Raw genomic sequence first — 27,436 nt, 5'->3', positions numbered from 1 at the left:
CTAAATGTGTTATAAATGACAGACTTCTATTGTTTTGACCGTTTTTATATGGTTTTTACTCTGATTTTTGTAGAACTTGGAGATACCTCCTCAAATGATAATGAAGATATTTTTGGAAGTCCACATCCTATACTATTTATGGAACTTGAAGCCAATCTGAGTGCAATTTCTCCTGGAATATCTGAAAATTATAAACTTGACGCTAATCATATTAAACCCGAGGCAAGCTTTGACATAGACAAAGGTATGCTTAAGATATCCTGAACTTATTCTGTTTTTTGTGTCTTCAAAATGAAAAGGTGAATCTTGCTCTTCCTTGTAAATTGTGGCAGGGTGTGGAAGATGTGTGTTTTTTGAACTTGAGTGTACTTGTTACAATTGAAATGAAACATCTTGTAAACAATAGTCCTGGAATATTCTAATTATTAGAAAACAAAAACCTATGGTAAAATTATAGCAGTTCATTATAACTTAGCCGTCCAACATCAGGCTGTGTGAGCCTTCCCTGGGCCGTTGTGTGTATGTATAGTTTTTTGCAATAAGTAGTTAATAAAGCAAGTAAAGTCGTTTAATGTATGTTTAAACATAATCCAGTAATAATTAGGTGGTTTCTATTACACGTCCCTTCTAGAATATTTAAGTTACGCATAAGCATAACTATCGTATTTTTCCTTATATTTAAGTCATGGGGTGGAAAATCTGCAGTATCAATTGAATTAAGGAATTCTGGAGTGAATTCAATTCCTTCTTCTTGCTATTCCTTTTCAGAATATTTAAGTGACGCATAAGCATAACTATCGTATCTTTCTTTATATTTAAGTCATCCAAAGACCAACATGAAGGATACTTCGAGAAAAAAATTGATAAAAATGGAACTAGAAATGAGTTTTTTGTTTCAAGGCCTCTCACTACAAAAATATTCTTAGACCCCTCCCCTCCTCCATTTTTGGAAGCTTCGTATATTCATCTCCCACCCCTCCCTTAGTGGTTAAATTTATCAATGTTAACAAAGATTCCAAAGACGAAACAGCACAAATGTTCATTTTGCTCAAAATTGTTTTTGTTTAGCGCCTGAAAATTTGCACTTGCATTGTCAACTTTTGCTTCTTGATTTCACATAATTTTCTTTCGATGTAAAATAAAAGAAAAAAAATTAAGAAAGTGATACAGCCTACAGAATAAAGCACAAGTAACCCTCTTTGTTTAAGAGAAATAAAATTTAAAATTTATTAATTATCCAATTTTTTATACATATTTCTTCATTTTGAAGGATCATTTACAGAATCATAATTTTTATAATATTTAGTAACAGGGATTCACAATTTTCACATTTATTTTACTAACCTCAGCAGAAATACTTTTGCTGATGTACGACGGAGTCTGTTGACTTTTGAATTAAAATCCAAATGCTATCAAGCCATGGCTAATTGGAGAAAAGAGCTTAGACAGATAGTCTGAGTGAGAGGCAAATCTGGCATAATCCCTATTGAGGATTGTATAAAAATGATTTCATTTTCACTTATTGATAGATAGTCTATCATCCATCCATGGTTCATACTTGTTAGGAAACCGGGTTTTAGATACACAATCAAGGCTATATCCAAAGGGGGAGGGGCTGCTAGGTTTGACCCCCCCTCCCCTCCAATTTGGTCCGAGTTGTAAAAACGTAACACAAATGTATATTAAAAGATTTTTGATGCATCTTTTAGAAAATTTTTAAAACACTTCTCGGCCCTATCTCAAACCCTGAACGAAAGAACCAATTAAACATTTTTTTGTATCCCCCTCCCTAAAAAACATTGCTTTGCAAAAGCCTGATGTCATATATTTAGTTTTTTTTTATTCCTAATTCCACGCTACCTTTGTATTACGCAGATTCTTTGCATCTTTGAGGATGATTCGTTACTAACATTTATAAATTTTCATTTGTTGGATCTTCCTCTTGGTTATTATAGCTGCTCACAAGTCTTATGAAAATTAGACTAAAATAATTTCTTCAATATAGTTGAAATAAATAATAGTGATATATTTATTTCTCTAAAGGGAGATGTTTTTAAGGACCAACCACATTTAAGTAAATTTATGTACTAACTCAAGCTGAAGAACTACAAATAAAACGGAATTAAGAAACAATAGTGTAATAAAATTAATGTCTTATACTGACTTTTATAAATTAATCATCGCGGTAAAAGTGATTAATATTAAATTTATGGCAACTGTGTAACGTTAGGAATGCTAAAACCAGAGTTGTGTACCAAATGAATGATATGATAAAAATGTGTTACTTATGATTTATTTTAAGTAAATTTAATATTATTCTAGTTCTTACTGCTACAACATCCTATGATAATGATATCAGCCAAAGAGTGTGTGGATTATCCAGTATGCCTGAACTTGCAAGAGTATGTCTAAAACAAGAAGTGAATTTGGATTGTCAACAATCCCAAGAGATGCCAAATCACATTGATATATTTGCTGTAGATGTGACAAAACCTTTCGAATGCGATGTATGTGGGAAAACATTCAGTTCAAATTACGACCTATCTCGTCATCAGAGAACTCATACCGGAGAAAAACCTTTCGAATGCGATGTATGTGGGAAAACATTCTGTCAAAAAGCACAACTATCTCGTCATCAGAGAACACATACCGGTGAAAAACCTTACAAATGCGATATATGTAATAAACGCTTTACTTCAAGTTCCAGTTTTAGTTATCATAAAAAAACTCATACTGGAGAAAAAGCTTTCGAATGTGATGTGTGTGCGAAAACATTCCTCCGAAAAGACTACCTATCTTATCATCAAAGAACTCATACCGGAGAAAAACCTTTCGAATGTGACATATGTGGGAAAGGATTCTGTTCAAAAACCGACGTATCTCGTCATCAGAGAACTCATACCGGCAAAAAACCTTTCAAATGCGAAATATGTACTAAAAGCTTTACTTCAAGTTCCAGCTTAACTGATCATAAAAAAAATCATACTGGAGTAAAACCTTTCGAATGTGATATGTGTGAAAGAACATTCCTTAGAAAAAAACACCTATCTTATCATCAAAGTACTCATACCGGAGAAAAACCTTTTGAATGCGAAATATGTAATAAATGCTTCACTTCAAGCTCCAGTTTATCTAATCATAAAAAAACTCACACTGGAGAAAAACCTTTCGAATGTGAGGTATGTGGGAAAACATTCTATCTAAAAGCCCATCTATCTGGTCATCAGAGGACTCATACCGGAGAAAAACCTTTCGAATGTGATGTATGTGGGAAAACATTCCTCCGAAAAGACTACCTATCTGGTCATCAAAGAACGCATACCGGAGAAAAACCTTTCAAATGTGAAATATGTGATAAATGCCTCACTTCAAGTCCCAGTTTATATAATCATAAAAAAACTCATACTGGAGAAAAACCTTTTGAATGTGATGTATGTGGGAAAACATTCTGTGTAAAAGCCCAACTATCTGGTCATCAGAGAACTCATACCGGAGAAAAACCTTTCAAATGCGATATATGTAATAAATGTTTTACTTCAAGTTCCAGTTTTTGTTATCATAAAAAAACTCATACCGGAGAAAAACCTTTCGAATGTGATGTATGTGGGAAAACATTCTGTCTAAAAGCCCAACTATCTCGTCATCAAAGAACTCATACTAGCGAAAATTCTTTGTAATCTGATTTATTTAAGAAATATTTCATTTCAATCATCAATTTATACCTTACCTCTTTGTGGAACCGCACTTCATATCACAATATATCTGGAGTTGAATTCGAGAGTATATTCAAGACTAGACGATGCTTACAAACTATATTTCCTAAATTATCTTCTTTTCCGCTTTTTTCGTTTCACTTTAATTCAGTCTCATATTTCTTTTCTAATGTTGTTGGAATACTCTGCCCTTTTTAATTAACTAAATATATAAGTTTCACTACTATGTAATATAAGGGACATTTAGTTTTTATTAGGTGAGTGAGTTTATTATTACTGAGAACATTTGGAAGTGTTTGTTTTTTTGGATTGGCTCAAACACATTTTGATTTAATAAAAATACTAACATTTAATTTTTTGCAGTTTAGACATAGGAGCACACTACAACATTTTTTGAGGAAAAGGTTAGATATTGAATATTCTAATTTAAGCTAGGCTATAAATTGATATGAAAAAGTGTTATACACAATTGTCTCCTCCAGTGGGCCTGCAGAACGGTCTTGGAAGATTTCCTTATTGTTTGTATTGGTATAAAACAAAAAGCGTATACCTTAAGGATACCCTGTTTAATAAAACATTCAGGGTATCTATTACCTATTAAAATGTCCTTAATGGAAATTGGTTCCTTACTTGTGTATTCTGGTGATGCTAATGTAATGCCCTATGAACTAGGACTCCTCTTTTTACTTGGATTCGGTGATTTGACATGAAAGACAAATAGTGGTTATTGTTGGTCGGTTTACGGTAAATTGAAGAAGCTAATTTATTATTATTATCATTATTAATAATAATAATTATTATCTATTATTATTATTATTAAATAATTATTATTATCCAGCTATTATTATTATTATCCAAAAGCTAATTTATTATTATTATTATTATTAATAATAATAATTATTATCTATTATTATTATTATTATTAAATAATTATTATTATCCAGCTATTATTATTATTATCCAAAAGCTAATTTATTATTATTATTATTATTAATAATGATAATTATTATCTATTATTATTATTATTATTATTAAATAATTATTATTATCCAGCTATTATTATTATTATCCAAAAGCTAATTTATTATTATTATTATTATTATCCAGATATCCAAATACGGTGACTTATTGCCTGTTTCTTTTTCAATTGTGTAAAAACGAAGTCCCCTTCTAAAAACTTTCAATATTTTAGAAAACCCGTAATTTCAGATTCTCTATGACTTAAAATACCTAAAATATCATCCAAAGATCTTCCCCAAAACTTATGTTTTAACAAATATGGGTCTAAATTTGTTAATTCTTAAAGTCCTCCCATTGGTAAACCCCTAATTTGATGGAGAAAATTATCTCTAAATTTAAAATAGTTCGTATAATTACTAGCTATTTCAACTAAATTTTATATAGTTTCTATTTCGATTCCCGCAGATGAATCCTCTACCTCATCTTTATGTTCTTCAAGTGTCTTGGATAAAATACTAAAAGATTTATCAAAAGGAATATGTGTATACATTGATTTTGTATCAAAATTAAACAACCCAGATTCGTTTGATATTTCAACATTTATAAACCTATTTTTTGAATTTCCGAGTTTTCAATGTAAGAATTTTGGTGATGTTGTAAAGGTTTAAGTGTCTTTACTACCCATTTTTCAATCTTATAAGTTGCTGAGCTAGTAGTCGACACTATAAGTCTCAGAGGAATAGCAATTTTATGTATTTTTGGCACACCGTATATTCTTGGGTAGACTGGTCGATTCGGAAGGAACTTATCCTTCCGGATAAGGAATTTTCCTATTCGGATAAGGAATTAAGGAATTAAGATAAGGAATTTTCCTATTCGGAAGGAACCACAATATATTTGTGGTGAGATATTTTCGTTAGTCTTAAGGTCTGCTAAATCCTTTCTTAATTTTGCTACTTACAATTCAGTCGGGTCTGTATTATTATTTTTTAATTTGAACTATCCTCTAGAATTGTTTCCATTTTATTATCATATTCATCTCTTTCTAGAATTGCCTCAGTATTCCTCTTATCAGCTTTCGTTATTATTAGAGAATCATTTGTTTTTAGATCTTTCAAAGTTCTTGGTTCTTAAGGTTTTTATTTTTTGGTTCTTAATATTATTATATGGAGGGGGTAAACAGAAATATTGGAAACCAGAAATCTTGGAAAACACTTGGAGTGGAGAGATCGGGATGAAAATTAATGGGAAGAATAAGCACAAGTTCTAGATATAGAATTGACATAATTGGAACGTAACTTGGAAAGAACCTCGTAACTCAGATCTCTTATTTTAATTTCAGACCGGATCCAGTGTCATTGGGGGCCGTTGGGGTTGTGGCAACCGGAAATCTTATAAAAGAGTGGAGAGATCAGGATAAAATTTGATGGGAAGAAAAATAACAAGTCCAAGATACGTGCCTGAAATAATCAGACGGGACCCACTTTCTTTGTTTTTTTTTTTTTGGGGGGGGGGGGGGGTGTTAATTCGGAAAAATTAGAAAAAATGAGGTATTTGTAACTTACGAACGGGTGATCAGATCTTAATGAAATTTGATATTTAGAAGAATCTTGGGCTTCAGAGCTTTTATTCTAAATCACGACTAGATCCGGTGACATTGGGGGAAGTTGGAGGGGGAAACCAGATATCTTGGATAACGGAAAAATTCCGATTTCTTTATCTTACGAATGGGTGATCGGACCTTAATGAAAATTGATATGTAGAAATATTTTAAGTCTTATATGCTCCATATTCAATTTGAATCGGATCCGGGGACATAGGGGATTGGAGGGGGAAACAGAAATATTGGAAACCGGAAATCTTAGAAAACACTTAGAGTGGAGAGATCGGGATGAAAATTAATGGGAAGGATAAGCACAAGTTCTAGATATGTGATTGACATAATTGGAACGGATCCGGTCTTTTTTGGGGAGTTGGGGGGTGGGTAGTTAATTTGGAAAAATTGAGGTATTTTTAACTTAAGAACGGGTGACCGGATCTCAATGAAATTTGATATTTAGAAGGAACTCGTGTCTCAGAGCTCTTATTTTAAATCCCGACCAGCATTAAGGCTTTTATTTTCCTTTTAAATCAGTCTATAGATTCTTAGAATTTTGCTTATAGAGCTTATGCCATATGAACTCTTGGCTCTTGGCTCTTGCCACAAGTCCCGTATGAGCTCTTGGCTCTTGTTTTTAATTTCTTTGAAATAAATATAGTATTTTATTTTAGACAGATTCCATTCGCCAATCTGATCCTATTGAGGAAAAATATCTAGAGATTCCGTTGTTTCTTTTCTGTGTTACAACTAAGTTTTATTTATTTGCTTGTTTTTTTCTTTCCTTCTTGTGTGTGTGGTTTTTTTTATGAATCAAATTATTTTTGTTTTCTCTCTTTTTTACTGTCGATACAGGCTCATGGATGTGGGGCTGAAATATTGGGAATTTTTTTGTTAATTAATGGTTTTTGCTCTGTTCTTTTTTTTAGTACGTTTTGTTCACAGCTTGATTTATATTACACCCGTTTTTCTCTCTTCAACTTTCTTAAACTCTTGTAAATGGAAAAACAGTTTGGTCTAAGAAATTATCTACGTATATCCTACAGGTGGCAAAAACCAATTCAATGTCATTATTTTTGAATCTAGCAAAAAAGAAACATGCCAATATTATTGTGCAAGAAAAATATATAAAATGATACCAACATTGTTTTGTTTTCAAGTATCACTTAAACTCACATAATGAGGTTAATCAAGTGAAAAAGCTAAATTTAAACCACGTGTTGAAAGATAAACTATTCTAGATAATTGAAAACGGAACATGAAAAACAAAAAATATCCGCTTAAAAGCACCAGCATCCTTTGCTCCTTAATATATGCATCTTCCCTTCAACGCTGATCGAAAATTTTGAAAAAACTATACTGTTAAAAATGAAAAAACGCTTAATAACTATTTCTCCGGGGATGTCATGCATACCCGGCCCCTTCTGCTAGATGAAATTTTGCCTATTTATTCAGATGCAGTATTTTAACTTGGAAAAGGTGAAATGTATTATTCTGGCTGTTTCTAAAAGTTATAACCGAAAATGTTGAGGGGTATGTTGAACTAAGCTAAAAAAAAACACATGTGCATCCGGTTGATAAAAAGCATACCTGAAATGTTTCAGGAGCAGCCCAAGGTATGAAGTTGAAACTTATTGGGGATATGAGAAAGCTATTGGAGGTCAACCAGTTCTCCTCCCGTGCCAGTTTTATCTGCTCTGCCAATCAAGACATCCGATCGAAATTTTCAAATGGTTATCATGCTCTCTGTGATAACTCAATTTAACTATTTATTAAACTATTAATGTGAAATCTTTGAGTAGGTTGAGGGAGATATCTGATTAGTTTTTACCCCCAAAAAAATGGTACTGTAGCATTCTATTTTCAATCGAGTGAGCCTCCTCCAAAGTTTACACAGCCAACCTTCCTTTCAATATTTGCATTTCTACAATGAAAAACTTGCAGAGTGTACAGCCCGGGGCCCTGTGGAGGGGGGTACCATGGAATCAAAATTATTTGAATGTTGGACTATTTTGAACAAAATAGCTATCTCAAAAGTTGAATGGGATGCTTTTAGGGAAAAAAGTGCATAGGGGCAAGTTGCCCCCCAGTCACTTAGCTCTTAGAAGGGCATGAGAACTTTCAATTTTCAGTCAGATAAATTACTACCAAACATCTACGACTACTTCTTCTGTAGGAAGTGCCTTAGTAAGAAAAAATAATACACTCTGTCCACATTTCTCTTAACTTAGATGGTGTTTCTGCACTGCACTTGATCTGAAGTGTACAAATATTTCTTAAACATGTTCCCCCTTTCAAATTATTTTGAATATAAAAATTAACTAAAGGGAGGATTTATCTATTATACTGTATTAACCCCACATCTTACACTCCGTTCGCTATTGCTACGGCGCAAACGCATTTTTTGCGTTATCATTTTTCATTTACCCATTATGAATAAAGGAATAAATCAGAGGAAAAGAAGAAAACAAATCTAGAAATTGCATAGATCATGCCCTTGGGTTGTAACCACATTGCCTCAAAATCAAGAAGTGATCTGCGGTCCGCTGTTTTCTGGGCTGGCCCAGGACTTTCAAACATTCCCATGACCGAATATTTCAAACATTATACCATAACAATTTGAAACTTGTGTAGCTTACAACCCTTGCCCCATGAGGGGATTGTATTAAATCAGAGGCATACTCATTTGAAAATTGGAGTATTTTGAACAAATGTTAATCTCAAAATTTTTACTAGATGCATTTGGGGAAAAAGGAAGAGAAGGAAGGGGGTGGGAGCTATTTTTTTTTATCCCTTTTAAATTTGAAACCTGAACACTGGATTTTCAATCGAATGAACATCAAAGGCTTCGGCGACTACTCGTTCCACAAAACTGATATCTAAACAATGGGAAACTTACATAGATTATAGCTGTTGTCTGATAAGGCTGTTTGACTACTTAGAACATTATGGCTATCTCAAAATTTTGATCAGATACATTTGGTAGAAAAGGGATTTTGTGGGGTCTGATGCCCTTCAATCCCTTTTGACTCTTTTAAAACGCACTAAAACTTTCAATTTCCATTTCAATGTGCTCCTTCTGAAGTTTCTACGACAGTTTGTATACGAATGGTCCTTGCGAAAAAATAGTACATTTTCGAATCAAAATATTGCAATAATTGGCTATTAACAATAAAGCCTTAAAATAAAGAAGCTATCCACGTCTAGAGCCACGGCTTCTAAATATCCCTTTGACATAACCTTGTATTTTATGTCTCTTATTGCTAAAATATAGGAGTGGAGATGCTCAAAAGGACGAGTCGCATGACGTATCCAGGGCCGAATTCAGGGGAAATAACTAATTGGAAAATATGTAAAACTTTTTTTTCAAGTAACAAATAATAAAGGAATGTTTTTTTTAATTCATTCCGTTTCAAATAATAATTATTGCAACCCTCTTGATTGAATCTAGTTTAGTCTTTTGGATTTTATAGGACTATAACTGGGTAATTTACAGCCCTTTTCGGGGGCCTGTGGAGCGTCGGGTTGTCGCCGAGGGTGTGTTTCTTGGGCCTTTTGACTATGACTGGGGAAAATGCAATCTCATAATCCTGATCGACCGACTTTAGGAGAAGGAGACCTTAGGGAGGGGGCGTAGCTATCTTCCAATCTTTTTGGTTGCTTGGAAGGCGCGGGCAATTTTAGTTTCCGTTCGAATGTGCCATTACACATCTCTTTTTGGTGTTCTGGTAACTCGCTAGCTCTGGTTAAAGAAAAGGAAAAAAGACAGATTAGTGTTGCCCATGCAAAAAAAAAAAAAAAAAAAAATGATTTTCTTTGTTGTTCAAGGTGGGGTCTAATTATCCTGTATATATTTTTGACCATACCGATTCCGATGGTACAACTTTGATTTTGATCTGATGCCTTTTTCGAGGGCTTTCAGGCTATTTATTGTACTATCGGTAATTGTAAGGTTTCGCTCCAATTCTAAAATAATAACTAAAACAGCAAATTACTCACTTGTTGATATAAGAAGCAATGTCTCACAATAAACTGAAATCAGTGACAGAGGGAAAAATTGGAAAAACTAAACTATTGCTCTCGCACCCTTTAGAGAAATAAAAACAGTGCGATCATCTCTTATCTCAACCGTTAGTCAGAGCCAGACTGTATGTATGTATTTATGTATATATGTATATCCATTTTTGATTTATGAGTCTACTACTCAGTATCGGCCTCTCCCAGGTCACTCAGTGTGTCCCAAGGTGGCAATAGGGGAACGCCGTAAAGATATGTAGGGTACCTCCATTTGGGGCACGGACCAAGAGGAGACCTTGTCCCTATGGGTAAATAATAGAAACCGAGGCCGTAAATACTGGTGGAGGAGGAAGAAGGAAATTTACTCCATTGTGGGAGGATCATCTATAGGAGAACAACTACGACAGGGCGTAAAATCCAGATCTATGGACGATGGCCCCTGCAAAGGGCTGTTTCGACCATTTTGGGTACCTGCAAGGTCCTCATTTGCAAGGTCACTCTATTCCCCCTTGAGGAGTGGTACCCTTCAAGGAATTATAGCCAAGTAAACAGACAGAGCGATCGCACAGGACTCTAATTAAAGGATAGTTCTTCTGGGCTGGATCTGTTTTCGTGCTGAAAAACCTCTTTCTAGCTAATTTGTCTGCTATGTGTTGCCTCCCCATAGTAGCATAATATTTGTAAGCATGAATACACAATGAATCGGAGGTAATAGGCTTAAGAGTGCCAGTTGTAATTGTCATGTGCTTTAAATCATTGAGACTCTTTTGGCCTCAGGAAAAGCACTGGTCCCAAATACCAATACAGGACGTTAACCAGCACATTTTCTCAAGTCCACACCGAAGTGCTTAAGCCGGCTTAGGACCGGGCAGTAAGAAGTCCGTTAGACCTCCGGAATGAATGGAGACTTTGTGCTATCTAGGATTTTGACTCTTACCTATAGAAGAGCATCACCAAGTGCTGAGAACCACGTTGTGACCAAGCCCTTCAGAGAAACAGAAGGTAATCCTGGAAAAACATGAAGGCTAATTAAATCTGTGATTAAACCAGATCAGTCTTGTGGGTAGAATTTCTCCTGGTAGCGGGAATATCGAATAAGCTTCTGAACATTACTCTACCTTTGGATCTAAAATTCGATCGAGTGTCTCTCCCGAGGAAGATAAGGGTGCATTTACTTTTTTTGAAGAATATGATGTGTCAGTTTATTTGTGGCCAGATTCACCTGACTTTTTCAGGCCAAGTTCAGGGAAAAGAACCAATATGAAGAACATACAAAATGGATTTTATTACTTAACAAATAATAAAGCAGTCGGTTCGTCTAGTTTATTCTCTCTCATTTTATAATTTATTTTCTTTAATGTTTAAATTTTTTCCAGGGACAGAAAATACTTCAATTTAAAGAAAATACTTTTTTCATTTTATAAATAATAAAGTAGCCTAGACTAATATGTTACTTGTACTTGCCATTGCTGCAGGATCAGACTTAAACGCCTCGCCCGTATGGTTGACTCCCATTTGTTGCGATTTCGTGCCACCTATTCAGCAAAGTGGAGCTAGCAGCAATCCACTTCTGAAATCCACCAATCATATTGAGGCATTTCTGATCAATACTACCAGATGGCTTATTTGATAGTATGTATACAAATCTTTAAATTAGCCAACCAACATTATAAGCTTTGGAGCCCAGATGGACATAAGGAAACTTGTTAAGAAAACAATTCTTACTCCATAATATGCAGAATAATCATAGATAGCTCATTTTGCAGGAAGATAACACTTATAGGTAAAATTCTAGTGAATTGACTTCTTGCTATCTCAGAAAGGGTTTAGGTTATGAGAATGAAACTTTTAGGGATAAAACTACAGGCTAAAGTATGTCCCGGGAAGGTATTTTGAAGCAACTACCTCCACTCCTTCTCCCTCTTGAGGGCCCTGACCTTTGATGCCCTTTAAAAATATGTGTGTTATAAAAATGAAACCTTGCAAAATAGATCTTCTGCTTAATTGAAGTACAACAAATTGTTTTCAGCTTCATAACTTTGTTCAATTCCATTTTATAAGGTTTTAAAGATATGCAAATACATTTCCTAAATTTTGAAAAAAATCATTAATATGGCTCAAAATTCTGCTCAAATAACAGGAATTGCATTTTCAGAGCTAAAGGCAGAGAAAAAGCAACTAGTAACTGAAAATTAAGGTAAAATGATGTTGTGTCAAAATTTCAATAGGTATAGACATGTCATGTAGGAAGGCCCTCTAGAGAGAGAAGGAGTAGAGATGGGTACTTTAAAATACCTTCCCAGGACATATTTTAGCCTGCAGACTCATCCCTGAAAGTTTCATTTTCCTAACCTAAACCCTTTCCAAGATAGCAAGAAGTCAATTAACTAGAATTTTACCCACTTATATTCTCTTCTTTCCTTGTTTTTCCAGGTTTTCTTAGAAATTCATGAATTCCTTAGAATCCAGCCTACATATTTACAGAGAATATAGGCTACCCCCAACCCACCTACTGTGCAAATATATACCAGGAATTGCATCCTGATTCTAAATGTAATATTCATTTGCATCTCAAATGAACTTTACCCCATATTTGCCATATGGTGGATATCTGTTTCTGACAGCTGCCCACCAAATTCTCAATTGACCCCCCCCCCCCCGCATTTGTACAAATCTGACAGAGGAGTAGCTAGAAGCACTTGCTTGATGATGCAGTCATTGAGTCTTCTCATGATGTGGCAAAGTCAACCCCCTGGCTATAGGCTAGATTATATAGGAGTAGTGATGCACTTCAGCATTTGAGATTGTGTTGGAGTATCAAATCCTCAGGATTTTTGATAAACAGCACTGGTCAAATGACTTGCAAATCATGGAGATGAAGTGCTTTCAGTGGCCAGGTCTCAACTGCATAGAATAGAACAGACCCAATGCTTTATAGCAAAGCTGAGAAAGTATGGCTTGGGTTTTGTTGATTCTATTCTTTACAGTATAGACAGTATACTTATATTAATAAAGAATCTTTACAGAGGTCACAGCCTCCACAAGAATCTACTAGCAAGCCAAGATAATGAAGCTTTCATTTTTTTCTAGTTACTGTCTATAAAGCACAAGCTGCTTATCTGACTGGTATTCAGGCCAATGACTTTAGTTTTGACTATATTGACCAAGGCTAATTGATTAGTACAATCTACACCTAGCTCTTTTAATGAATAATTTTAACTAATAATATTTGGTAATTTCAAATTTTATGACTAAATAAAAATTGAAGTTGAATAAGTCTTTTTTTTAGTTTATTATTTTTTTAAATATTTTAAACAATAGAAGATGAGAAATGGCATCATTAAACCTATGAGGCATATTTATGGGATTACTTGATTCTAGTCTAGGCCCAAGGAAATAGTAGTCTGAATTAATATTTTTCCAAGATTGTAGTGAGCCAGGCTAGTCTAGGACCAGCCTTAAGTAGGCTAATCCCACACATTCACTATAACTAACACATAAGGTTAGTTTTGTAAATTTTTTTTCAACCACCATTCCTTTATTTTTTGGTCCAGTGTTGCTGACACCGAAGAGGAGAGAGCCTGAGATTGAGGGGTTGCTTAGAATGTTCAGTCCCCAGTTAAGGGAGAGTGACACCAACATGCTCATGTTAGCTCCATTAAATAAGATTAAACTCCTAGGCAGATTAGAGGCAGACACATGTTGCCTCCCACATCCCTTTACTGTATGTACAAAATACAAAACCCTCTTGCTCAAGTTCTTCCTCAACCTTTCTAATTCATCCTGATGAGTAATTTATGAGATGTTGCAGAAATGCCATTTTGATAACTGTAGCCTAATATAACAAATCAAACATAATAATAAATTCAGGTTCTGGAATTTACAATTTTTAATCTATTGAGAACCTTCCAAAATTACTATCACTATCCCTTCTATCCAAAAAAAGATTAGGTAAAAAAAACTATCTTTTTTGGGTATTTGCTTGGGCAGCATAAGATTGCTGACTCTAGAAACTGGATTAGAAATGCTGAAGTGCATGAGCTTTATGCTGCACCTCTGTTTTTCCAAATATGTGATTCAACATGCTCACAAAAACAATATTAATCTAAGAAAAATCTAATTTATCTAATATCTCAAAGGTTTATCATAATAATATTGATGTGATTAAAACTGGAAGTGATTTGGTGCTTGTAGGCTGCTTAACCATTTCTAAAGTAAGTTTTTTTTTTCTTTAAATAAGTCTTTCACTTTTCATCAGCTTGGTTATCAAAATTTCTTGGTCCTTTTTAGTAAATCAAAAGGCAAATTAAAGGAAATATTAAGCAGCCTAGTCCCTGAAGTTTAAGATATTTTACAGTTTTTTATTTTTCTTGGTTGAATGGGCTGCTTCTGTGCTGTCCTGGCTAAATACTTAATGCTTATCTAAAAAATCTAAAATTCAGCAAATTGAAATAAAAATACATTGGTCCTGTTGGTCCAGCTAAAGAAGTAAACTGTTGTAAAAAGTGCTATAAGTAGAAAGTACTATTTAGTAGCATTATTACAAATATCAATATATTACAAATGTCATTACCTACAAATTTCAATATATCCATATTCAACAATGGAATCTGTACCATTTTTGTGTCTGTATCTTCAAACTTTTTAAAGGATTTTTGCACTTTGTTTTCTTAGGAATATGTAATACTGTTATAAAGATATAGTTATTTATATTCCAGATATTTCCAATTGCCTAGAGCAGTCAAGAGAAGCTGACTGTGCATTTGAGACTCAATTTGTGAAGCATGGAAGCACCTCAGCTGTTTGGCACCACTGTTGTTAAGCAAGGTAATTGGTGTTAGAGTTGATTGGTTCAATTTGCTGCTTCTTTTTGTTATATTTGGTAGAAAATTAGGACATTCATTACAATTTCCTACTTAAATCTGCTACTTTTACTTGAAAAACCGAGTAAACAGACTATAAAAGTCATAAACATTTCAACAAAGAAGTTTCCAAACCATCATCTTGTCAACATTTTGTTTGTATTGCCTTTGCTAAAACTAATAACCCACACATTTAAAAACCACCTTACCCATCAGACTCTTAAATTACCCCCACCCCTTTTGTCTTTCTGCCCTTATATGGTGAGAAGTATGCAAAAATGAGGCTTCTAGCTAGTTTTCTATGTATAATTTTTGACATTTCAGAGAATGGGGATCATCTAGACCTCCCTCTTGCAATTTCTTTATCTAGTTTACAGGATAAATAGTGCTGAGCAAAAGAGATGGAACATGAAACATGATTTTTTGACTTGAGGGTTAATTTGCATTGCTTTTACAGGAAGTATACATCCTTTGTTTATAAACTGATAGAACTAGGATCTTGTCTCTAACCAAAACATTGTTGCATATTTGAATAGAATGAAAATCTTAAGGTGTTTTCACAGGCATTATTCATTGTACTGCTTGAGTATAGAGCAAAGTGGGTTCAATGTATTATTTTTTACATTTTTTTCTTCAAAGTCACTTAATATGGAAGGTGCTGTTGCAGTTGATGTTTCTGCAACAGCTGTTTCAGTCTCCCTTCCTCAACAGCTTAGGCGGATCCCAAACATGAACTGTCTGAGGTTTATTATTCATTTTTAGAGTACCAGAAAGCAAAAAATAAATATAGGCCAATATTGATGTTTACATTACAAGTTTATTTAAAAATTGAAGGCTCCTTCCTATATTCAGCAACTGAAATACAGGTCTTCATAAAAGTGTTGTGTATTTTTTTTTTTTAAATATGACAAATATTTTACAGAATGTATGAAAAGTTCTTGAGGAATCTTATTGTACTCAGTTCCCTTGCACTGTCTTGAATAACATTAGAAAAATGGTTATGTTTGTTTTTTTTTAAAGCAGCCTCTTACAGTGACAATTTTTTAATGAACTTTTGAAATTATTATACAAATTAAAAACAAACTAATAACCATGGATTGCCTGTTTAATATACATATACTGATATTTATTCTTTAAAGTCTTTATAATTTTCTGTTGTTAAAGTAAAAAAGGGAAAGCTTTTGAAATGCATTTTGTTTTCAATATAGTCCAAATTATTTTCTGGTCCTCCTATGGCACAAGGGTTATCACCCCTACTTATGTTTATATTTGCTCGTTTTGAATTTGTCTTGGTTATTTATTGTAATTTCTGTTTGATGCTGGTAATTTGCGGTATTTTTATGCTTGGGAGATTATTTGACTTTTTGTCTGCTTCTTTTGGTTTAATGGAGCTCTATTCTTCTTTTAAAAAACTTGCTTTATGATTTTTTTTTAAATTAATTACTGTTCGTTTTTTATTGACATACTGTATCCTTTTTCAGGCAAAAAAAATGTTATATCTTTTTGTTTGTTTTTTTTTTTCCATAAAAATCCATAGTTTGGCTATAGAAAAGTAGAGTACCAGTAGCAGTAGGTATTTTTATGCTTGGGAGATTATTTGACTTTTTGTCTGCTTCTTTTTGGTTTAATGGAGCTCTACTCTTCTTTAAAAAACTTGCTTTATGATATTTTTTAAAATTAATTACTGTTCGTTTTTTATTGACATACTGTATCCTTTTTCAGGCAAAAAAATATGTTATATCTTTTTGTTTGTTCTTTTTTTCCATAATAATCCATAGTTTGGCTATAGAAAAGTAGAGTACCAGTAGCAGTAGGTATTTTTATGCTTGGGAGATTATTTGACTTTTTGTCTGCTTCTTTTTGGTTTAATGGAGCTCTATTCTTCTTTAAAAAACTTGCTTTATGATATTTTTTTAAATTAATTACTGTTCGTTTTTTATTGACATACTGTATCCTTTTTCAGGCAAGAAAATATGTTATATCTTTTTGTTTGTTTTTTTTTTCCATAAAAATCCATAGTTTGGCTATAGAAAAGTAGAGTACCAGTAGCAGTAGGTATTTTTATGCTTGGGAGATTATTTGACTTTTTGTCTGCTTCTTTTTGGTTTAATGGAGCTCTATTCTTCTTTAAAAAACTTGCTTTATGATATTTTTTAAAATTAATTACTGTTCGTTTTTTATTGACATACTGTATCCTTTTTCAGGCAAAAAAATATGTTATATCTTTTTGTTTGTTTTTTTTCCATAAAAATCCATAGTTGGGCTATAGAAAAGTAGAGTACCAGTAGTAGCAGTATGAGTAAAAGCAGAAACATTAGGATGCAAATATATTACCCTGGGTTGTTCAATATCCCCCATAATAAGCCCTGTTAGCTTCAACTTCACACGCCAAACTGTTCCTAAGATGTAGCTGTTGCACCCTTTTGACGACCCATATACAGATGGTTTGTTGTGATTCAGTTCAACTTCCTACCAAAACTGCTTGAGAATTTCTCCTTCATACCCTTAGGCGGTGTTGTAATACTAGTCACATTAGTATTATTGGTATTTCTAGTAATACTGTTAATAGTAATAGCAGTAGTACCAGTAGCAGCAGTAGTATTAGCATATTGCCTATTGGTCAATTAAACATCCCTCTCATTAATTCTTTGGAAGTTTCAACCTATTAAAATTAGCCATTGTTATGACATTGCTGATATGTCCCTTTAATAAACTGTGTGTTCATATTAGATTGTTGAACAAACTAAAACTTTTAGCTTGTTGAACAGACTAAAAGGCAACTGCAAATGGTACTACCTTATCTTTTTAGTTGCTACTAGGATCCTCTTAGATTTTTAGTAGCAGCAGCTTAAAACGTTCAGTGACAATGATAATTCCAATTGGGATCTTTCAATTAAACCAATTTTTCACTAACAGCATAGTTCAAAGTAATAGTAGTCTCCGCTCTATTATATCAGTATAATCACCTGAGGGGTGAGTCTCCAATCACCTCTTATTTTTCTGGTTGGTCAGCTTTTTTTGAAGAATAGTCTTTAAGCATTCTGCTGCTATGGGTTGCAGGTCCTCCTTCCTGGGTTGCAGTTTCCTCTTTCCTTGGGTTGCAGTTCCTCCTTCCTGGGTTGCAGTTTCCTCTTTGCTTGGGTTGCAGTTCCTCCTTCCTGGGTTGCAGTTTCCTCTTTCCTTGGGTTGCAGCTCCTCCTTCCTGGGTTGCAGTTTCCTCTTTCCTTGGGTTGCAGTTCCTCCTTCCTGGGTTGCAGTTTCCTCTTTCCTTGGTTGCAGCTATCTCTTCGACCATAATGGAGAAACTTTTGAAACAACTTATGACAATTGATGATTATCCTCTGACATTCTTTGGGTTTTTAAATTATCTCTTAATCAGTCAATTAATTTTTTTTTATGAAGTCTCTAGATGTCAATAGAACCAATCCAATTTTACTTATCCATAAAGTACCGTATAAAATATTGTGGAATTCAAAACGTTTTATAAGTAACAGATTTGTATTTTTGTAAGTGTTTTTATTTGACTTTTATTATAATTTTTTAGAAGATGGAGATTCTCTCTCAAATGATCACAAAGATATTTTTGGAAGTACACATTCTATATTATTTATGGAGCTTGAAGCCAATCTGTTAGCAGTTTCTCCTGGGATATCTGAAAGTTGTAAACTTGATGCTAACCATATTAATCTGGACGCAAATATTGGCCTGGACAAAGGTATGCTTCAGTTATCCTGAATTTTTGTTTTGTTTTGTGAGTCTTCAAAATAATTTAGGTGTATCTTCTAAATTGTGGTAGGGTGTGAGGGATATGTGTCTGTTGGAGCTGAGTGTACTTGCTATAATTGAAAGGCAACATTTTGTTAAAAAATAGTCCTGGGTGACTAATTATTTGAAAATAAAAATTTATATCCCAATTAAACCCAAAACAAAAAGACAAACTTTATTTCGATTGAAACCTTCTTTTTAGCTTTGGATCTAGCTAGAACTCACAGATTCTTCAAACTAAGATATGTATGCTCTTGTTTCTTATGTTCGGATTAAGACATATGCAACTAAAATAATATGCTTGTTCTAGGAATTATGCCTTGATAATATGCCAATATACCAATCGGTAGTCAAATGATTATTTCTAAAATGCTTTAGTTTCATTTGCTTTTAATGCAACACTGTCACAAAAGAAGTGAATAATTTATATGAGGCTTAATTAGGCTCTTTGGTGCAAGGCTGATTTTAAAAACAAAAAATTATTGCTTTTTTAGAAATGTTGCCTTTTCTAAAACTGAAAGTGCATCATGGGCATAATGTGCTCAGTGAATTTGATATTTTAGCATTTGTTTTAATTACCAGTGGCCTATGTTTGGCTTGACACTATTCCGTGAATTTTTTCGATTTTTTTGATGTGACTCCTCTTGGTCACATGCAACCGTTGGATTTGAAAGACACAAATGATAATTGCTTATTTTCAAGGTTGCTTGATTTCTTGATTTCAGGGGTATCATAATTGTTGTCAACTGCATAATGAAAACTTTAGGGTTGTTGTGTTGTAGGCGGATGAGTTTCTTTGAGACTCGATTCGGTTTTTTTTTTATTCTGGTTTATTTTAGTTTATTTATTTTATTTAAATAGTTTATTTAGTTTATTTATTTTAGTTTATCTGGTTTATTTATTTCTAGTTTATTTTATGTCACTAGTTTTTTGATCACCAGAAACGCCTTCATAATTAACGAAAAAATAGGTTCACACGTTTATAGTGGTAAAAAGAGGGATGAAGTCAATTCAGAACACCTACTGTCTATTCTAGAACTAAGGTATTTCAAAACTGTAAAAAAATTGTTTTCAACTTACTTAAAAAGAGCTACATCAGAAATCTGTTATTTGCTTGTAAAATAATTTCTTGATTGCTTTGACCACCCTTGACAACTGCTTGGGTATAGTAACAAATTATCTAAGCATATGACAGTATAACTAAAAAGATGAAACATTATTCAAAATAAATATAAGTACCAGGAGAGCGGCTCTGCCATGGGGTCCTGTTGATCAGCACGTGGCTTGCTGGATTCTCTTTTATTGGATTAAAATTGTACATAGTTCCAACAAAAATATGTTTAAACATAATCCAATAATAATTAGGTGGCTTCCATTACAGTTCCCTTCTGGAATGTCGAAGTTACGCATAAACATAACTATTGTTTTTTCTTTATTTTAAGTAATAGGGTGGCAAATCTGCAGTGTCAATTGAATTGAGTAATTTCGGAATGAATTCGATTCTTTCTTCCTGTTATTTCTTTCAGAATCATAATTTTGCTTGTAAAATAATTTCTTGATTGCTTTGATCACCCTTGACAACTGCTTGGATATAGTAACAAATTATCTAAGCATATGACAGTATAACTAAAAAGATGAAACATTATTCAAAATAAATATAAGTACCAGGAGAGCGGCTCTGCCATGGGGTCCTGTTGATCAGCACGTGGCTTGCTGGATTCTCTTTTATTGGATTAAAATTGTACATAATTCTAACAAAAATATGTTTAAACATAATCCAATAATAATTAGGTGGCTTCCATTACAGATCCCTTCTGGAATGTCTAAGTTATGCATAAGCATAACTATTGTTTTTTCTTTATTTTAAGTAATAGGGTGGCAAATCTGCAGTGTCAATTGAATTAAGTAATTTCGGAGTGAATTGGATTCTTTCTTCCTGTTATTTCTTTCAGAATCATAATTTTATAACAATTTAAGTCAGCGATTGACAATTTTAACATTTGTTTCATTCACCTCAGCAGCAGTGTTTTTGCTGATGTACAGTCACTGCTCATGTAACTGGAATATCCACCTTTTTTATAAATTACAACTGTCAATTAAAAGGATATATCCCTTTTGAACTTTTATTTGTCGGTTCATTATATTATATATCTCATTATATCATTATATTTATACAGTAATGATTCGTTGCTCCATCAAATCATCATTTGTAACAATTGTAAATTTTCGCTTTGGATCTTCGTGTAGGTATATTTTTTGATGGCAATATGGCTGTTCCAAAAGCTTTTGACAAATAGACTGATAGATTTATTTTTACACTGTTAGTTCTCTGCTATGAATATCGGCATTAAAATAGATATGATGATGTGAGTGATTTTAACGTAACGTGGTTTATTGCTCTACCATGTATAAACTATTATAATAGTGTATGATGTCATTAGAACACTGGTGCAAACATGATGTCATTTAAATGAAGTGTGTTTCCAAAATTGAAAATCTTAGGGTTTTAATCTTCAAAAAAAAGAATACATGGAGCTGTTTTCAAGAAAAAAACGTATCATTATTCCTTGTTTAAAGAGGGTAGATTATTCTAATTGAAGAAAAAATGTGTTAATTGACAAAAGTTTGGAGTTAATGATAAATCGGATAAAAGATCAGGTTTTAGCTACAAAATCAAAGTTTTATTTAGAGAGGGAGGGGGTCCCAGGTTTGACCCCCTTTCAAGATCTTCTAATTTGTAAAAATGTACACAAAAATATTTTGATGCATTAAAAAGATGTAAAATACTTCTTGACTCTATCCGAAATCCTTAATGTCCCAAATTTTTGCACTTCTTATTCAAATGAACCATATCAAGCTGTTTTTGCTTCCCTCCCTCTAAAAAACATAACTGTACACTAGCCTGGTTTAAGATATCTGTTTTTTTAATCCTAATTTCACATTGTCATTGCATTATGGAGATTCTTTGTACCATCGATAATAGTTCGTTGTTTTGGAAAGATCTACCTAAAAAGAGCTATATCAGAAATCTGTTATTTTCTCATAAGATAATTCCTCGATTGCTTTGACCACCCTTGACAAACTGTTTGGGTATAGTAAAAAATTATATAAACATATTATAGTATAACTAAAAAGAAAAAAAATTGTCCGAAATAAATATAAGTACCAGGAAAGAGGGGTTCTGTCAGGGGGTTCTGTTAATCAGCTAAGCCTGCTAATCTCTGTTAAGAGGGTACATTATTCTATTGGAAAAAATATATATTAATTTACAAAAGCCGGGATTTAATGCAATACTTGGATAAACCAGATAAAAGACTGGGTTTTAGCTACATAATCAATTCTTTTTTATAATTATATAGCTGTTCCAAAAGCTTTTTGAAAATAGACTGATAGTTTTTTCTTTCACATAGTTAGTTCTCTGCTATCATTGAAATAGATATCAGGATGTGAATAATTTTTAACATAACTTGGTTAATGGCTCTAACATGCATAAAAACTTACAACATAACTGGTGACGTCATTTAAATGAAGCGTGTTTCATAAATTGAAAAACTCAGGCTGTCAATTAAAAAAAAACATGGAGCTGTTTTCGAGAAAAAAATTTAATATGCACAATTATTGCTCTTTTAAAGAGTGTAGATTATTCTATTTAAAAAATTGTGTTTATTGATAGAAGTCGGGAGTTCATGTATTACTTGCATGACATAGTACAGCGATGGTTTTTTTTAGACAAACCACGTTTAAATAAAACTGTGTACTTCCTCAACCTGAAGAATTTAAAATTAAAAGGTATTCACAATTCACAGTGTAATAAAATTAATGCATCACATTGACTTGCAAATTAATTATTGGGGTAAGAGCTAGTAATATTAAATTTATGATAACTGTGTAAGGTTAGGAATGCTAAAACCAAAGTGCACCAAATAAAAGATAGCATAAAAAACGTAAGACTTCATTATTCATTTTAAGAGTATTTTATGTTATTTCAGTTCTCCCCGCTGCAACATTCTATAATAATGATATTAGCAAACGAGCATTTGGATTATCCAGCATATATGAATTTGCAAATACATGTGTGAAAGAAGAAATGAATTCGGATTTTCAACAATCCCAAGAGGTGCCAAATGACATTGATGTATTTGCTGTAAATGATGTGACAAAACCCTTCGAATGTGATGAATGTGGGAAAGCATTCTCTCAAAAAGCCCACCTATCTCGTCATCAGAGAACTCATACCGGAGAAAAACCTTTCGAATGTGATGTATGTGGGAAAACATTCTGTCAAAAAGCACACCTATCTCGTCATCAGAGAATACATACCGGAGAAAAACCTTTCAAATGCGATATATGTAATAAACGCTTTACTTCAAGTTCTAGTTTATGTTATCATAAAAAAACTCATACTGGAGAAAAGCCTTTTGAATGTGATGTGTGTGAGAAAACATTCCTACGAAAAGACCACCTATCTGGTCATCAAAGAACTCATACCGGCGAAAAACCTTTCAAATGCGGAATATGTAATAAAAGCTTTACTTCAAGTTCCAGCTTAACTGATCATCAAAAAAATCATACTGGAGTAAAACCTTTCGAATGTGATACATGTGAGAGAACATTCCTTAGAAAAAAACACCTATCTTATCATCAAAGAACACATACCGGAGAAAAACCTTTCGAATGTGAAATATGTGATAAATGTTTCACTTCAAGTTCCAGTTTATCTAATCATAAAAAAACTCATACTGGAGAAAAACCTTTTGAATGTGATGTATGTGGGAAAACATTCTGTCTAAAAGCCCAACTATCTGGTCATCAGAGAACTCATACCGGAGAAAAACCTTTCAAATGCGATATATGTAATAAATGCTTTACTTCAAGTTCCAGTTTATTTTATCATAAAAAAACTCAATGTGGAGAAAAACCATACGAATGTGATATGTGTGAGAAAACATTCTCCCGAAAAGAACACCTATTTGGTCATCAAAGAACTCATACCGGAGAAAAACCTTTCAAATGCGAAATATGTAAGAAATGTTTTACTCTATATGCCAATTTATCTTATCATATAAGAATTCATACTGGCGAAAAACCTTACAAATGCGATATATGTAATAAATGCTTTATTTCAAGTTCCAGTTTATCTTATCATAAGAAAACTCATACTGAAGAAAAACCTTTTTTATGCTATATATGTAAGAAATCGTTTTCTTCAAGTTCTGGTTTATCGTACCATAAAAAAATTTGTACTAAAGAAAAGCCTTTCTGATGTGGCACATGTGTGGGAAAAGATTCCCCCGTAAAACACACCTGTCTCGGCATCAAAGAACTCGTTCTCTCGTAAATCCTTTCTAATCTGTTTTGTGTAAGAGACCTGTCATTTCAAGTATTAATTTATGTACACCACCCTTTTAGGTCACACCGCACTTTAGATCACAAGATGTTTGCATTTCCTTCGACAGTATACTCAGGATTAGATGGTGCGTGCAAACTATATTTTCTAAACTATCTTCTTTCCTGCTTCGATTATTTCACTTAATTTTGGTTTCAGATATTTTATTCAATGCCGTTGTAATTCTTTACCTTTTTTAGTTGACTAATAGTATAAGTCTCAAAACTATGTAAGACAAAACACTTTTTTTATTAGGTGCGTGAGTTTATTATTACTGAGAACATTCAGGATTTTTTTTGATCTGCTAAAACAGATTTTGATTTAATAGAAATATTAGCAGTTAATGATTCGGAGTTTAGACACAGGAATAAACTACAATTTTGTTAAGAAAAAGTTAGGAAATTTTCTAATTTAAGCTCTATTGCAAATTTGTTATGAAAAAGTTTTGTACATCATTATTTTCTACAGTGGGCCTGCAGAATAGTCTTGGGAGATTTCATTATTGTCTATAGTGGTATAAAACAAACATACTTTTGTCACTTGTTCAATTTGACTCAGAATTGCCTTGAAGGAAAAAATCTTTGCACATTTCAAATTTATAAGTCCCAAGAATCTCTCTCTGTGCTTTGTTTTGATTTAAGTTTTAACTTGAATACAAGACAATATTCAATACATTTTAAGTTCTCTATGAATTATGCAATGTGTATCAGCAGTAGTGTTGTATGCTTCAAGCCCATTTTTTCATACAGAACATTCAAGAGCTTTAACTTTAGTAGCTGTCCTTTTATTAATTTACTGTTTTAATGAAATTTTGTAGCATTTCGTATAGCCTGGGGCTCACCAGTGTTGCCAACGCTTCAAACAAAAAAGTACCGTAAAACGCCCTAAAATACCACTGATAAAAAATTGTACCATATGTATTTTTTTGTGTGTTGTGCCATGGGCAAGACTAAAAATTTTTTCCCCTGCAGTGACCATTTTGGTGTCACTCCTCCAAATAGTTGCCTACCTATTTCGCACTTACCGTAATGGCTCTGCTGCTTCGTGCTATACCATGGCACTTAAATAAATGTGTAAAGGAAAAATTTAAACTCTAGAAGAGAAAGGAAATAAAATTACAATTCCGCTTGCTGCGTCCGGGCGCCCAGTCAAACCTTATTGTACCACATTTGTAAACTGTACCAGAAAATATACCGGAATATACCTTTAGAGGTGAAATGTACCAAAATGGTACAATTTTACCGCTGTTGGCAACCCTAGGGCTCACATCTTTTGAGAGTAGAGTCTCTCTATCAATGGCGCAGTATGTCCATTCCATGTTAGGGCCACAGCTTTAAACAAAGCTTCAAGTCTAATGTGCTGGTTCCATTTAGTCAATGGCTCCATTTAGTCCATTTAGTCAATTATATATCCTGTTGTTAAAAAAAGGCCAATAAGGTCAAAACAGTATTTCTGATTCAGAAGCGCTATTTGGGGGGTTCAGGGGTGGGCAAATGCCCACCCCAGATTTTCCAGGGGGGCCCAAGCTTCCATCACAAAGGGCCCTTTTCCGGCCATAATTATCCATTATGTCCAACATAATCCATTCTGTTCAAATGATTTGAACTAACTGCATGCCTATTAGCCAAAGAGCGTAATTACCTGACGACCCTTGGGGTAATTACGCTATTTGCTATTAATCATTGTAAACTTTGAAAGTAGGTTAGATAAAGTCTCAAATTCTGTCAAATGCCCCATGCCCACCCCAAGATTTGGCCCAAATGGCGCCTCTGTTCTGATTTAAGTCTCATAAAGTAAAGTTGTACTGGTGTTATATGCTCATCATCAATAAATTCTAGCATAAGCCAATAAGTAAAATTGCCTTTGTTCATTAGTTGCTGCATCTATGTGAGGGCTGAAAATGTTGTTTTAGTTTTTCAAATTGTTCATGGAGATCTTGAGAAACAGGGGCAAAGGGTATAAATTTTGATTGCTGGGCCAAATTGTTTCCGAAAATTGCAGAGTTCTGAGTTCTTTATTTAAAAATAAATTTCATAAACAAAAAAAATTAGTTCAAGACAATCTCCCCCATAAGGCTCCATGGCCGGGAAAGAACAGGGGAGAAAAAATACCAACACAAAAAATATAACAAAATCCAAAAAAGAATTGAGTCGCCCACCTTAATAATCCCCAAAAATGACAAGCTAGGCAGGGGGTAGCACATGATTTCACCAATTCAATTAAATATCCAACTCAATCCAGAGACATCAACTCCAAGGGAAACTAGAATAAAAAGAAAATTTATTTACTAGCTAGAAAATCTCTAACATTATAAACAATATGAGCAGAAACAGAAACAATATAAACTAGAGAAATAATATAAACAGACAAAGGTATAGTGCCACCTACCTTGAGACGGATGTTGTATTTGCAATTTTATGAGTAACCTTACAAATGCTAAAAGAAATGTAAATGCGGAAGTCATAGTTGCCATTTTTTTTTGTCTGTTGTGTAAATTCAAAGCTGCTATGCTTCTGAGCCAAAAATTTCTTGCGTTTGCTAACTCATTAGCCTGTTTTGCTTCTAGAGGCCTCCTGAATTTATTAGGTTTTGTGCTATCAGCTGCTAATAAAGTTTTAAGTTTTAGAAAATCCAAAAGATGACTGACCAAAGAATATGGGTAGCTGTCCAGTGCTAGTTTTGGAAAAAAGGAAAATAATATTTGGGCCATTTAGCGTTTTGTAACTTTGTTTTGGTGTTTTTATTTGTAGTGTATTAATAAAAATAATGAATTGAATAATACAACTAAGACTTAAGGTATGAAGGAGGAAATTTCAGAGCATATTGGTAAGAAAATTGAAATAAATCAAAATACATTCATGTAGGTGGTCAAAAGGGTGTATCTCTGGAATGGCTCAGTGTATTAAGTTGAAACTTTTAAGGAATGATTGAGGGATTATCAAATGACCGAAAGGCAATATGTGTACGCTGAGATGATCGTTCAGCTGAGATGGTAGTTTTACCCGAAGAAGTGGCAACACTAAATGTTACTACTAACAACTGATGTTACTACTAACAACTGACAGCAGCACCAATCCGCCTGAGGCCAACACAGCTACGCACGCTCCTCCTCCATCCCAGTCTCTTCAGAGCCTCC

At 33.4% G+C, this 27,436-nt stretch overlaps 1 protein-coding gene across 1 annotated transcript; it reads left to right on the top strand.

Annotated features, from left to right (window-relative positions):
* On the top strand, positions 1-27,084 carry LOC136028569 (zinc finger protein 420-like). The gene is made up of 6 exons (XM_065706416.1): positions 1-244; positions 2,323-3,674; positions 6,945-6,997; positions 11,210-11,289; positions 18,694-18,864; positions 22,904-27,084. Exons 1-6 carry the CDS (start codon positions 16-18, stop codon positions 24,175-24,177), a joined length of 3,159 nt encoding a protein of 1,052 aa, XP_065562488.1. The 5' UTR covers positions 1-15; the 3' UTR covers positions 24,178-27,084.
* Positions 27,085-27,436: the final 352 nt, after the last annotated feature.

This window comes from Artemia franciscana, chromosome 6 (genome assembly GCF_032884065.1).
Source record: "Artemia franciscana chromosome 6, ASM3288406v1, whole genome shotgun sequence".
In the NCBI taxonomy this organism is placed as follows: domain Eukaryota; kingdom Metazoa; phylum Arthropoda; class Branchiopoda; order Anostraca; family Artemiidae; genus Artemia; species Artemia franciscana.
This window is presented reverse-complemented; position numbering and strand designations above follow the sequence as displayed.

Excerpts from the sequence above, each read along its gene's own strand:
- LOC136028569 (XM_065706416.1), top strand. The coding sequence starts at position 16 with ATGACAGACTTCTATTGTTTTGACCGTTTTTATATGGTTTTTACTCTG. Across the intron at positions 6,998-11,209 it reads GAAAAATATCTAGAGATTCC|GATTTTGACTCTTACCTATA; the intron begins GTTGTTTCTTTT and ends TGTGCTATCTAG. Across the intron at positions 11,290-18,693 it reads GCCCTTCAGAGAAACAGAAG|AAGATGGAGATTCTCTCTCA; the intron begins GTAATCCTGGAA and ends ATAATTTTTTAG.